The sequence below is a fragment of the Pinus tabuliformis genome, chromosome 7 (genome assembly GCF_031772625.1).
Source record: "Pinus tabuliformis cultivar Carrire ecotype Pingquan chromosome 7, CPIR1, whole genome shotgun sequence".
Lineage (NCBI taxonomy): Eukaryota > Viridiplantae > Streptophyta > Pinopsida > Pinales > Pinaceae > Pinus > Pinus tabuliformis.
In genome coordinates, this window is record NC_142293.1 from 1,104,241,066 (window position 1) to 1,104,255,847 (window position 14,782).

Here is a 14,782-nt window from a genome sequence, read left to right on the forward strand (position 1 = left end):
AAGAATTGTTCATTTATATAATGTAAAGGAGGCCTCCCCTTCGAAGAGGATAATTTTAAGTCGTTGATCTATCTTTTCTTCTGTTTTGGAGTTGATTGCATAATAGCTACCAATTTGAGTTTTCACCTATGTTGTCGGATCCGGCATAGAAAGGGTGAAGATTGGTGGTTCCACGTGTTGACCCTGAAAAAAGCAAATGGATACTAGAGAGAGGCTGCTGTCCAATATTAGCAAGAGATCTACAAGAAGCAAGCTTCAAGTAGAAATCCTTGCAGAAAATGAAATAAGTGGAGTCGCCACTTGAACAAGAATCTAACTCTAAAATCCAACATGCAAAAACCAAAAGTTAGTCGTATTTCCTAGGTGCAAGAAGACTTGTCCTCGGAAACGGCGCCAAAAATGTTGACCCTACCGCCTACACCTACCTACAAGTTAGTGAGAAAATCCTTCAACCCCACAAGGTGTGGTTGGTGGCAGGGAACTCAGAGAAGGGACCACTCCAGTGGTCAACATTTGGCTCCATATGGGGATGCATGCTAGATATGAAGTGATAGTGTGCAAGAACCTGGAATCTGCATCCACCGACAAAAGACATATATCAGCAGTATCCATTCAAAAATATCATCAAGTACATAAATGAAGCAATGGAAATTTATTCTAAAAGCATAAATGACAATTTATTCATGAAATAAAATGACAAGGGATAAGGTTAGAAATATGATACAGAAAGATGCCCCATAGCATCAGATGTCCTTAATGAAGTTCATGCTGAGAACCTGCTTACTTTTAGACAGATCCATGGGCTGCTTTTCTGATGTGCCCTGTCCAATTCTGAATATTTGAGGACTTTGATCAATCCCAACACTATGTTGTACATGGCCATCAGATTTACCAAATCCTTTCCGCTTTTTTCTTTTCTTCTTAATAGATTGTGATGTTGATGTTGAGGTGATCAAAGTAGACCTTTCTGTCCGATTTTGAAGATGATCTGATGGAAAATTTGAAGTATCCAAGACTTCTTTGACTTTCCTTTGTCCATTCTGCTTATGCTCTGACATGGGTGATGGATCAATCTCATAAGTATAAACCTGATTCTCCTCAGTTTCCTTGCTATCCAAGTCTCCATCAATTAGCCATTTTTTAATGGAGTAAATGACCTCTTCATAATGAGATGAAGATTGTTTCAATGGATCAGGAGGTTTACGATTTATTCCTTTGTTCTTTTCCCATTCGTCATTTAACCTAAGTTGGAATTTTTGTACCAATAATCTTTCCATTTCATCCAACCTATTCTGAAAAGTGACTTGATTAGCCTTCATAACACTTATTTCCTTAGCATGATTCGTTTCCATGGTGTTGATTAATTGCACTTGTTTTTCTTCCATGGCGAGCAACCTGTTTTGAATAGAGGTCATCTGATTAGAGTGCTCGACTTCAATGGAATTTATTGCTTGTACATGATTTACCTCAAGGTCTTAATGAGTTGAACTTGGTTGAGTCTAGGTAGTCTTTTTTTAATTTTTTAGATTTCCCGCAGGTCAAAAATTGCAAATAAAATTGTACTTGTAATGTAATAAGTGATGTCTAGAAAAGTTGTATGGGGTATGAGTAATGAAATTTACACCTCTCACCCTCAACTTTCTACTCTGACACACTTTGATGAGTTAAAAATGTGTTTTGAACCCTCAAAACCCATTTTTCCTAAGTTTAGTGGGAAATCTGGCAATTAATTAAGTCATAAATTAAATAAATGGAGAAAACAATGAGGTGGAAAATTATGGGGGAGTTAAAGTGAAGTCCCAAGGTGATGTTGACTCCTGAAATCAAGGAAATGACGTGCTCAAATAAAATAGAATTTCTGGCATTAAAAGAGAACGCTGCTTATTTGGAAATTCGAATTTGTGAAGTTAATGCACATTTGGGAGGATTTGGGAGAATATTTGGTGGAGATTTTTGTGGGAAATTGTCCCCACATGGGTTACCACCCATATACACTTGTCATTCTATCATAAAATTCGAATTTGACACATAAGGGAAGAAGAAAATGATGTCCACTTGCCAGAATTCGATTTTTACACTTGGTATTGGAGCTCCATTCAACAAATTCGAATTTCTCTTTGAGATTGTCACGTCATGCCACTTGTTTAATCACTTCTAAATTGGGATTGGCTCCAATGCCATTTGTCATTGTTATTTTTCATTGGCATTTGCTCCCAACTCTATATAATAGAGCCACGGGCTCTCACATTGTATCATGTAATACGAGCTATTGTGCTTGAGAAGACTCTGCGGGATTGTATTCACTACTTGCAATATAATACAACAGTCTTTGGGGTAAAGTGTGATGGTGTTCTTCTCCTTGCATGTGTGGTAAATTCTTGACTTGTTGTTATGCTTCTATTTATTTCCTCATGTTATTATTTATTTCATACTTGTTTCAAGTTATGTTAGTATGCAATTATCTCATATTAGCATAAGAATTAATTATTTGCTTTAGGAAAATAAATATTCTAGTGGATAATAGATGTATCTCTAGGAATTCTTTCCACTGCACTTATTTAATTTCATGTCGATTTAATGATTTGTGGTGAAGTTTTGTAGATGAATCATTATTTGGTCAAACTTTTCAAGCGTGAGGGGAAATTCTCAGAGGAATCAACCCATTCTTGAAAAATATTCAAGGAGAACCCGCATGTTTTGAATTCCAAAGTCTCATCTATATCTTATTTGTGTCTTGCAGGGATTCTTTTAAGTTTCTTAAATATTTTATTTCTTGCATCAAAATAGAAAACTTGGAAAATTTTATTTTTTACGTATTGTACTTCATTTATCAATATCTGGCTATTTCAAAGAGCTAAGTCATGGCTAGTCAAAGAGGAGAGCTTGCTCATACTCTTTGGCCTAGCCTCTTGTAGATTATTTTTGTAACATACTTTGTTATCATCTTGGTCTAGCATTTGAGTTATTTTTGTATCTTTTTGAGCAAGATAGTTTCCATGCTTTGATTTGTAGTCTTATTCATCTTGAAAACATTTATAATATCTTGTGCTAACAATTTAGTGTTTCACTTTTCAGGGTTATTTTGGCTTTCCATTTGAAAGCATTTTACTTTGTTTTAAGCAAAATACCATTTCATTTCTTAAAGAGCAAGTACTTGGAAGGCACTGGTTGTTTATGTATTTCATGCTCATCTTATGATGGTTATTGCTTATATCAATTTTTTGATTATAAATCTTAAAGAGAATCTATTTAACTATAACAACTCTCCTAGAAACTCATATCCTTTTTAAATTAACTTTTCATTAGTGACCACCCCCCTTAGCTAACCTAGGAGATAGCTCAAATGGAGAGAGCCGGGATTAGTTTGACATTCCCTTCTCTAAGTTCCCTGCCACCAACCACACCTTGTGGGGTTGAAGGCTTTTCTCACTAACTTGTAGGTAGTTGTAGGCTGCAAGGTCAACACCACGGATCTGAATGGATCCGGATCCGCCAAAATACAACTTAAATACATATGCCTACAGATTTGCAGTTTTAGGAAACGTCTCATTCTCAGATGAAATGGATCCCGAGCTAGTTTGGCAGGTTGTTGGAACCGCCGAAATGGGTTGAAGTCATTTGAGAAAAGTTGACTGTCGCTTTAGGTTTTTTTCGTTTTAGGTTTTAACTTTTAACTTTACTAACTTGTGGTCCCTCCCCTTTGTCAGCACTCACACCGAATATCCCCCCTGCTTCACATAGCAATTGTTAAATATTGAATTGGGCCCTTGCTTCACACAGCAATGCAATCTTTGGAGGTTGGAACTCGTGAGCACAGCGATAAGAAGTTGGAACAACAAGACTGCACAACAACAGAGCCACTGAGGAAGCTGTCGTCGGTCGGGACAGAGCCGTCGAGGAAGCCGTCACTCAGTCGTTGCCGCCAGCATGTATTGTGAGAGGAAGACTCAGTCGCCTCCAAGAACGATGAGTTGAAGCCTTCGTTGCCGCTCAACTAACAAAGTAAACCCACAAATGTAAATACTATTTTTTGTTTTTTTTTTCGTTGCCAAGGCCTGATAGTCGTTTTTTTTTCATTGCCAAGGCCTGATAGTCGTTCTCTCCATAGTGCCAATTTTTAAAATAAATCATAAAATATTAAATTATTTATTATTGTTCTCTTCATATTATTTTATTAAATTATTAGTTTATTAATAAACTATTAAATTGTCATTTATTAGTAGTTTGTTGTTTATTAAATTATTGTTCTCTCCATATTGTATATATTTTCTCCATATTATATATCTTGACCTTGATCCAATATATATTATATACTCTCCATTAGGCATTTATTGTTCTAATTATTTATCATGTTTTGTTTGTATATATTCTCTCCATTAGGCATTTAAAATTTTATTGTTCTCTCCATAATATATATTATATATCTTTATAAAGTTCTATTTGTCATCTCTAGCATGTATATCTAATATTATAACATAAGTAGAGATCAAAGATCATAAATGCCTAAAGATTATTTAGCACACTTTTTAATTCCCCTTTCCAATTTTTTATCTTTTTCTTCAATAAAATTTCTTTTTAAATTTTAATGTATTTTAATTTTTATGTATTTAATAAATTAATTGTGTATTTTAATTTTTAATTGTTTATTGATAATATATTATAATTTGAATTTTATATGCAGTAACCTATATACCATTATCATTATGGAACCATCACAGCATGAGCATAGTGAAGGGGAAATCATCAAAACAGACCCAAAATCTCCTCTATGGCAGTATGTGGAGATTATTGGAAAAAATCTCGGAGGTGGTTCGTTTAAATGGAAGTGCAATGAATGCCAAGATATAAAAAATGGCTCATATACTAGAGTGAATGCCCATCTCATTGGTCAAACTAACATAGGGGTGCAAGTATGCATCGAGCCAAAAGATGCAAATGGAAATCCTGGCCAAGGTTTGAGTCCAGGAAAAATGAAATTCTATGCATCTTTACAAAAAGTTGTTGATAGGAAGCTTGCTAAGGGAAAACACCCTGTAAAAAGCTCTACAACTAGGCCTCCACTGCCATCTAGGCCTGTTGCCACAACTAATAAAAGGCCCACTCTAGGCCCTCTTGAAACATGTTTCAATAATCAAGGTAGAGATATAGCCAATGAACATGTAGCTCATTTCATCTATGAAAATGGGCTAGCATTCAATTTGGTGCGTTCCCCTTATTGGCAACAAATGATTAAGGAAATTAATGAAGCACCAAAAGGGTACAAAAGCCCTGGATATGAAAAAGTTCGCACTACTTTGTTGGCATCGGAGACACAATCCGTGGATAGATAGCTACAGGCAATCCAGGATACATGGTCAGAAACAAGGGTGTCCGTCATTTCTGATTTATGGAGAGACCAAAGAAACGGCTCATTAATTAATGTTGTTGCAGTATGCCCCAAAGGGGCAATCTTTTTGAAGGTTCTTGATTGCAATGGAGTAGAGAAAGATGCATCTTTCATAGCCACAATTCTTATTGATGCAATAGAAAGTGTGGGGCCACATAATGTTGTCCAAGTCATTATGGACAATGTACAGGTTTGTAAAGTTGCAGGTTTGGTTATGGAGGGTCGATATAATCACATTTTTTGGATTCCTTGTGCAGTACATTCATTGAACCTTATGCTTGCCAAGATTGGTGAGATTGAATGGATTAATGAGATATATGTAGCAGCAAGAGAAATCAAAATGTTCATAACCAATCATTCAATGTCTCAGGCCATATATCGAGGTTTTGCAAAGTTGGAGCTATTGAAGGTACTATTTTTTTAATCAATATTATTTCAAATTTGTATTGAAAATCCTTAATTTTAACTACAAATGATTTCAGATTTGAAATTTGACTTTTTGTCATTTTGAAACTTGTAGGTTGCTGAAACTCATTTTGCCTCTCACACTCTTGTCATAAAGAGGCTTGTGGAGGTGAGACAAACATTACAAGCAATGGTCATTGACCCTCTTTGGGAATCATAGAGGACTTCCACTTCTGATAGAGGGCAAAAAATCAAGTCCATCATTCTTGATGATGCGTGGTGGGACAAGGTCCAATACCTTCTACGGTTCATTGAACTAATCTTGACCTTGATTAGGGCATTTGATACAGATACACCTTGCTTGGGGAAGTTTATGAAAACATTGATAGTATATTGGAGAGGATAAGGGAAATTATCAGGGCAACTGGAAATGACCCTTATGAAACATTCTATTATTTAGTGAAGGACATAGTTACAGAAAGGTGGAACAAAATGACCACACCATCACACCTTTTCACATATGCATTGCACTCTAAATTCTATCATTCCAAAAATTTTTCTTTGCTTGGTAGAACAACGCCAAACAAGGATTTTGAAGTGGTACAAGGATACAAGACAGTTTTGAGGAAAATTTATAGAGATATGGGAGTTGCAATGGAAGTGTGAAAATTCTATCACAGCAACAACTGATTTATTTTACCTACTTATTTTCCAATAAGTTATTTACGAAAACCCTTAAGTAAACTTTAAAATAAATTCTGTTGCAGTCATCACACCATAATACAGAAACAAATACAAGCACAAGAATCAAAACACATCAACACAGATATTTTGGACAATTGTCCCCGGAAAAACCCAATGTGGGAAAACCGGTGCAGCAGAGGAGGATTTTATTAATCAGCGATTCTTGAGTACAAATGGCTGCCAAACTGGCTTACCCAACAGAGATAAATTCTTCAGCACCCTCCCTTAGACTCAGCGTTAGACTTGGTAGCCTCTGCTCAGCTCCCAGACCCTCCTCGTCAACTCCCAGACCCTCTGCGTCAGCACTGGGCCTCTCTGCGTCACCCACGCAGGCCCTCTAATGACTGCGCAGTCCTGCTACCTCTGCGTTTACCTCTCTAGTCTCTGCACTCATCTTTTGGTGCCATTCCTACCTCTCTGTTCCATACTAGCTGCCTCCTGCTGCAATCCAAACCACTAATTCGAATTTCTCAGCAAACCCCACTCCAAAAATCGAACTGATTGGTCTCCCTCAGTCTGTTTTCCAACTGACCCTCTAGCCTCTTCTTATACTTTTCCTGTTGGTCCTTCAACGGCCGAGATTACATCTCTAATCAAGGCTAAGATTAGATTTGGCTTGATCCATGAATTTTGGAACCTTCTAACCCAATTTTATATTAATACCCATTAATATTTTATTTTTCTTAAGTTTAGACTTACGAACTCCTTTAAAAATAATAATTATTTTAATATCTCCCAAACCGGTTAGAATTTACCCAAACCATTTCTAGGTCTTGGAGATCTCATGTGTTTTAGCCTCTCCATCAATTTTCATGGCTAGAGCACATCCGATGCTACCCCAAATCAACACTCCCTCTTAGCGAGGACTGTGCTCTAGTAATACTCCATACTGAGCATCACTCTGACTATACGGCACCGGTACCTGTGCTGATGCTAGGCCTCCCCGCCCAACATTCTTTGCACTATTGTATCCTATACTACTGCCCATGGCTCTACCTCTGCCACTGCTGCATCTGTACGATAACTTCCTCTGCATTCGTGCTGTTGCTGGTCCTTTCTCCCAACACTGCAACACTGCAACTCCCTCTGCATCCATGCTGCTGCTGGTCCTTCTTCCCAACACTACATCTGCACTACAACGTCTTCTCATCGTGCTACTGCTGACTGTTACTGCACAGCAACATCACCCCGATTTTTGCTACTTAAATATATTATTTATCATCCCCATCTTTTCCCTGAAATAATCAAGCTTTGTTCTTCCAAGGGCCTTAATAAGGATGTTTGCCACCTATTCTCCTGTAGGAGTGTAGCTCAACTGTACCGCTCCTTGTTGGACACAGTCTCTGACAAAGTGACACCGGGTATCAATATGCTTTGACCAATCATGAAACACTGGATTCTCAGAGAGCTTGATGCAACTCTAATTATCACACATGATCCTGGTCGACTCCATCTTTCTTTTGAATAGGTTCACAAGAAGTTTTCTAAGCCATATGGCCTCGCACGAAGCTGTGCTTGCAACCATATATTCTGCCCCAACTGAGCTTAGAGCTATGGATTTCTGTTTCCTACTGCACCAGGAGGTCATTCCCGATCCAATGTTGAAACAGTACCCAGAGGTACTTTTCCGATCCACTGAACTTCCAGCCCAATCTGCATCAGTGAATCCACTCAATCTGATATCTTTACTCCTGGTGTACAAGAGTCCATAATCGACTGTTCCCTATATATATCTGAGAACATGTTTGTCTGTTGCCCAGTGCGCCTTCTTCGGTTCCACCATCCACTGACTGAGGGTGTTGACAGCATAACAAATGTCTGGCCTGGTATTGACCAGATACATCAGGGACCCTATGAGTTGCCTGTATAAGGTGGGATCAACATCCTTGTCTTTTGATGCATCAATTTTCTTCTAGTTGGTGATCATTGGAGTAGTCATGGGTCTACAATCCTGCATCCTGAATCTCTTCAGAATTTTTGTAGCATATCTCCCTTGTCCAAGGAAGATCTCCCCTTTTTGCTACCAAACTTCCAACCCCAAGAAATAATGCATTTGTCCCAAATCCTTCATGTCAAATTCTATGGCTAGATTCTTCTTGCAGTCCCCGATGAGCATGGATGATCCTGTCAAGAAGAGATCATCCACATATAATACTAGGATTCGAGGCTCATTCTCTACAACCAAATAGTAGAGATTTGGATCTGCATCACTCTTGACAAATCCCATCTTCTGCAAGTAGCCATCAATTCGACCATACCATGCTCTAGGTGCTTGTTTCAGCCCATACAAGGCTTTCTTCAATCTGCATACATGAGAAGAATTCTGCAAGTAGCCATCAATTCGACCATACCATGCTCTAGGTGCCTGTTTCAGCCCATACAAGGCTTTCTTCAATCTGCATACACGAGACTTCTTCTCATGTGTCTCAAAGCCTTCTGGTTGTTCAATGTATGCCTCCTCTTCTATCACCCGGTTCAGGAATGTCGTTTTGACATCCATCTAATGAATCTCCCATCCCATTTGTGCTGCAAGAGATATCACGGTTCTAATAGACATATTCCTGGCTACTGGGGCGAAGGTCTCTTCGCAGTCAATTCCTTCCTTCTGAGCATACCCCTTAGTTACAAACCTGGCTTTATATTTTTCCACACTGTTGTCTACCACATATTTAATCTTGTAGATCCATCTCGAACCTACCACCGATCTGTCTTGAGGCCTCGGCACTACCTCCTAGACATCGTTCACCATTATGGAATTCTATTCCTCTACCATCGCATCCAACCAAACCTGATGTTGAGCAGCCTCCTGAAAAATAGTAGGCTCCCCATCCTGAGCTACTAATGCTTGATATCTATCCGGCTATTTTCGCTCCCTTTATTGTTTCTTGGTGCACCGATGAAATCCTCTACATCTCGCAAAATCTAACGAAGTTCCCTGCTCGTTCTTCCTTTGGTAGCAGGTGCTTCTGTTAGCTCCCTCCTCCTCCTATGATTCTTCCTAGTCCGAGGAAGAGTTATTTACTTCCATTGGTTGAAGTGGTTTGACTGCTCCTCGGAAGGCATTTCACGAGATTTTCTGAAGGCCCTATCCTCCATGAACTTCACATCTCGTCGAACTACTACCTTCCTTCTTACTGGAAGATAGATTCTGTATGCCTTAGCATTTTCGCTATATCCCACTAGATATCCTTTCTCTGTAGTTTGATCCAGCTTCTTCCTCTTTTCCTCGGGTATGCGGAAATATGCTAAGCTCCCAAATATCCTGAAATGACTGACTTCAGGTTTCTTCCCTGTGAAGACTTTCTCTAGAGTAATCTTGCCCACTGCTCGATGAGGAGTTCTATTCTGAACATATACTGTTGTGTTGCAAGCTTCCGCCCACAAGAATTTTGGCATATCCTGATCATACATCATGGCCCTAGCTGCTTTCACGATAGTCCTGTTCTTTCTTTCTGCTACTCCATTCTGCTCCGGATTGTAAGGAGATGTCCACTCTCCTCTAATGCCCTCCTTAGCGCAAAAATAAGTGAAGTCCTTATCGACATACTCTCCACCATTATCTAAGCGCAAAACTTTTATTTTCTTCCTAGTCAGGTTCTCTACCATAGCCTTGAACTCTTTGAATCGACAGAAAACCTCGTCCTTGGTTTTTAGAAAATAAATCCAAGTTTTCCTTGAGTGGTCATCAATGAATGTGACGAAGTACTCGGCACCACTAAGAGCTTTAGTGGACATGGGTCCGCAAATATCTGAGTGTATCAACCCTAGTACACTCTTGGCCCTGTTTTTACTTCTAGGAAATGCTGATTTTGCATACTTTCCTAGAGCACAACCTCTGCATAAATCATCTCGTTTTGTACTAAGATCTGGAACTCCTGTTACAGTTTTCTTTAGAATTCTCAGAGCCCCATGGTGCAAATTTCCCATTATTATGTGCCATAGTTCTTTCAAATCCTTGTCTCCATGACATCCTATCAGTGCCATTGGTGATTCTAGTTGTAATCTGTACGACCTATTACTTCTGATCCCGATCAGCACTTTCTTTTTCCAGCTTGGGTGTTTAACGTATACTTTCTCCTTGATGAAGAAAACATTGTAGCCCTTGCCTTGAAGTTGCGGTACGGAAAGTAAGTTCATCCCCAGTCCTGGTACATGCAGCACGTTGGTAGCACAGAACCGCTCTCCCGTTTCTATGTGAAAAACTATGGTACCCTTCCCTACTGGAGTACACTTTGCCTTATTCCCCATGGTGATTTGAAAATTCATCATTTCCTCCCGATATTCTGAGAAACATTCCTGGATTCCCGTCATATGATAGGAGGGTCCACTGTCTATATACCATACCTCTGATGATGCAGAGCTTGTCACACAAGAAACTTCTTCTTCCAATCTGGAAGCCAACATAGAGAAGTCGAAATCACTCTCTTGTGCAATTTTCTGAAAATCTGTGCGAGTCTCTTGACATAGATGCCTCTACATCATGGTCTCAACCCATAATTGATTTTCCCTTCCTATCTCTAATTACTTGCTCTGATACCATGTGAAAATTCTATCACTGCAACAACTGATTTATTTTACCTACTTCTTTTCCAATAAGTTATTTATGAAAACCCTTCGGTAAAAAATTCTGCTACAGCCATCACACCATAATACAGAAACAAATACATGCACAAGAATCAAAACACATCGACACAGATATTTTGGACAATTGTCCCCGGCAAAACCCAATGCGGGAAAACCGGTGCAGCAGAGAAGGATTTTATTAATCAACTATTCTTGAGTACAACTGGTTGCCAAACTGGCTCACCCAACAGAGATAAATTCTTCAACACCCTCCCCTAGACTTAGCGTCAGACTTGCTGGCCTGCGCAGCTCCCAGACCCTCTGCGTCAGCTCCTACCTCTATGCGTCAGCACCAGGCCTATCTGCGTCACCCATGCAGGCCCTACAGTGACTACGCAGTCCTGTTGCCTCTGCGTCTACCTCTCTAGTCTCTACACTGATCTTCTGGTGCCATTCTTGCCTCTCTGTTCTATACTAGCTGCCTCCTACTGCAATCCAGACCACTAGTTCGAATTTCTCAGCAAACCCCGCTCCAAAAATCGAACTGACTGGTCTCCCTCAGTATGTTTTCCAATTGACCCTCAAGCCTCTTCTTATACTTTTCCTGTTGGTCCTTCAACGGCCAAGATTACATCTCTAATCAACGGTTAAGATTAGATTTGGCTTGATCCATGACTTTTGGAACCTTCTAACCCATATTTATATTAATACCCATTAATATTTTATTTTTCCTAAGTTAGACTTAGGAACTCCATTAAAAATATTAATTATTTTAGTATCTCCCAAACCGGTTAGAATTTGCCCAAACCATTTCTTGGTCTTGGAGATCTCATGTGCTTTAGCCTCTCCACCAATTTTCATGGCTAGAGCACATCTGGTGCTACCCCAAATTAACAAAGAAGTCCATCAAGGATTTGGAGGGTTTGTATAGTCTACTGGCAACTTTTCAGATCCAGTAGCTATGGACGATCAAGGGCATCTTGATCCTATTGCTTGGTGGGGCTTCCATGGTGGGGATAGCATTCATCTCTCTACTCTAACCACTAGTTTGTTATCATAGGTCGTTAGTTCCTCATCAGATAAGAGGAATTGGAGTACATATGGCTTCATTCATTCAGTGAAGCGAAACAGGCTGGGAGCGGCAAAGGCTGAGAATCTTGTGTATGTTCATTCCAACCTCCGTCTTCTATCACATGTTGAACCAAAGTATAAAAAAGGTCCGAGCAGGATGTGGGATGTGGAGTCTGAGATCTCTAACTTGAACCTGACACTAAATGCCATGACTCACTTCAACCTACTTGAGGATATTGTTCCACCACCAGTCCAGCCTACCTACATTCCAGGACCCCCATCATCTATTCATGATGGAGATTTGCAATATGCAGAAGATAATTTGAGGATATGTAAATGTATTTACTATTATCATTTATGATATTATGATCCTTTTTGTTACTTTGTATAAGGGAGGATGCATCATTTCAATGTTTTAGTCTTCATATTTATAATATATCTAATGGTTTCAGTTCTAAAAGTGTTTGATGGTTTCATGGAGTATTTGATTTTTGAACTCTAAAGTGTTTTTTAAAATTTAAAAAATATTATTATATTTTATTTTTTTGTACGTGATGTATCCTTGCCGTATCCAAACGCTGGATTTTCAAAAAACTAGCAGATCCGGATCCGGATCCGGATCAGTATCCGTATCCATATCCGAATCCTGGTAACATAGGTTTTCACTTATCACACTACCTCTTTCATTATTTCTTATATTAAAGGATATTATTAATTCAAACCATCAAGAGAGCACTAGACTGATGCACATTATTTTTATAAAATAGATTTCCCCCATAAGATGCTTCTTGTGACAAGCAAAACTGAAGAACTTAATTTAATAGGAAAAAATAGTAATGGGAGATGCACCAAATAGAAAATTGAACAAAAGGTGAGTCATCTAGAATCTCACAACAAAGATCTCATAGACTACAATGAACTCATTGTGATGAAGCCATCCCTTTTCACAGAGAAATGTAAGCTTTGATATTAATAAAATATGATGTGTTTTTAGTGGGGAAGAGACAGGTCCTAACCAAATAACATTTTTATGAATAGAGATTGATACATGGTGTATTGTCATTTTTCTTTATTTCCAGCTACAGTTACAAGATTTCAAGTATATTATACAACCTTACTAAAATCATTCGAATGTTCCATCATCAGTGATTATATAGGATTAGATTGGGGTCAAATATGCTTTATGCACTCTTAAGTATGCTACCATTTGTTGTTTTCACTTATCCCACTACCTATTTCATTATTTTTTATATTAATATTTTTTCTTTCTTTTTACAATGTCACGTTGTTCTTTAAGACCACGTGCACACATACGCATTCATGTGCAAGGCATTCATTATCCACTCTACAGAAATTCTGCCCAGAACCATAAAGTAACAGATAGAGCAGGTTGGAACCATGACAGTTTCATTATTCTAACCTACCCTACGTTTCACTTCATGGTTCCAGGTGGAATTTCTGTAGCATGGATAATTTTGAATTTCTGTAGGGTGGAAAATTTTATCCCATGTTCAAAGGAGTGATCTCACACACACACGATCATCAAGTCAGGATAGGAAGAATGAAAAGTATACCTTTGACATTGCTGTCCAATCATCCGATGTTGACAGATAACCTGGACACCTAAATTTCTAAAGGAAAGCAACACGATTTCTGTTAGCAAGGTATACTGAAACCATGAATGATCTGTGTTTAAAGCAAAATTCTAATTGCACGTCATCATAGGTAAGCAATTGTGAACCAATTTGTGACCGGGATACAGGAAGAAATTGTGGCCAAATTCAAACCATGAATACATTGACAAAATTCTCCATCATAAGCATTATGCAGACATGAAATTCCTAAGAAAATCAGGGCTCAATTATACATCCAGTGTTTTTAGAGATAGAACCAATTCATATCACACAAACCAACCCAAAAGATCTTGAAATTATCAGCATGGTTTCTGATTAACAAAACTGTCAATCTTGTAAATTCTCTAATTACATGAATTTGATATACACAGAAAGGTTGCAGTATAATAGACAGTCGATATTAGAACATAAATTCAGGAGAGCAAAAGATTCTGTACTTATTTGATGATGGACGATACCATTGTGGAAAAGGTAAGACTGGTTATTTACATCATCTTGAAAGTACCCTTAATAAGTTCCATTGTGCATTAAATTTAATCCATACATAGTCTCTGCTATCCAGTGAAGGCTCAAGCTTACATATACTAATACATTCTTAAAACATGTAATAAAGGCAAAGCAGGCACCTTGAGTAGATGTGGAATATCTTTCACAGATTTCAAAGTGTTATGCAGGGCAGGCATCATTTCATCACAATGATGGAACAGCGATATCTGTTGTAATAGTTAAAGAAAAAAAACATGTTCTACCATTAATGAACGGAAAAATTGCCTTGCTTGGCTGAAAGTCACACTAGATAGATAAATAAATTGTGGATACAGTGTTGAGACGATCATTCAAAATGTTGAGATCTAATATAGGCCTTAAGAACCAAGTCCTGGTCAGTCAACAAAACATTTCTTAATTATCCAATATAACAAAAGTGCTAAATGAGAAGATCGAGTATAGTCCTAAAGCATGAATTCTTGGTCCTTCAGTA

General features: G+C 38.3%; 1 protein-coding gene across 4 annotated transcripts in view; it reads right to left on the reverse strand.

The window, feature by feature from the left end:
* The window catches only part of MSH5 (MUTS-homolog 5), a 490,172-nt gene that overhangs the window by 290,471 nt on the left and 184,919 nt on the right, over positions 1-14,782 (reverse strand). For 3 of the 4 annotated variants that reach the window (XM_089456522.1, XM_089456524.1, XM_089456521.1), the window contains exons 11-13: positions 14,623-14,680; positions 14,430-14,516; positions 13,744-13,800 (exon numbers count right to left, since the gene is read on the reverse strand). In XM_089456522.1, the coding sequence (XP_089312648.1) occupies positions 13,744-13,800; positions 14,430-14,516; positions 14,623-14,680 (202 nt within the window). The remainder of the gene's footprint in view (positions 1-13,743; positions 13,801-14,429; positions 14,517-14,622; positions 14,681-14,782) is intronic. The other variant, XM_089456523.1, reaches the window with a different exon arrangement.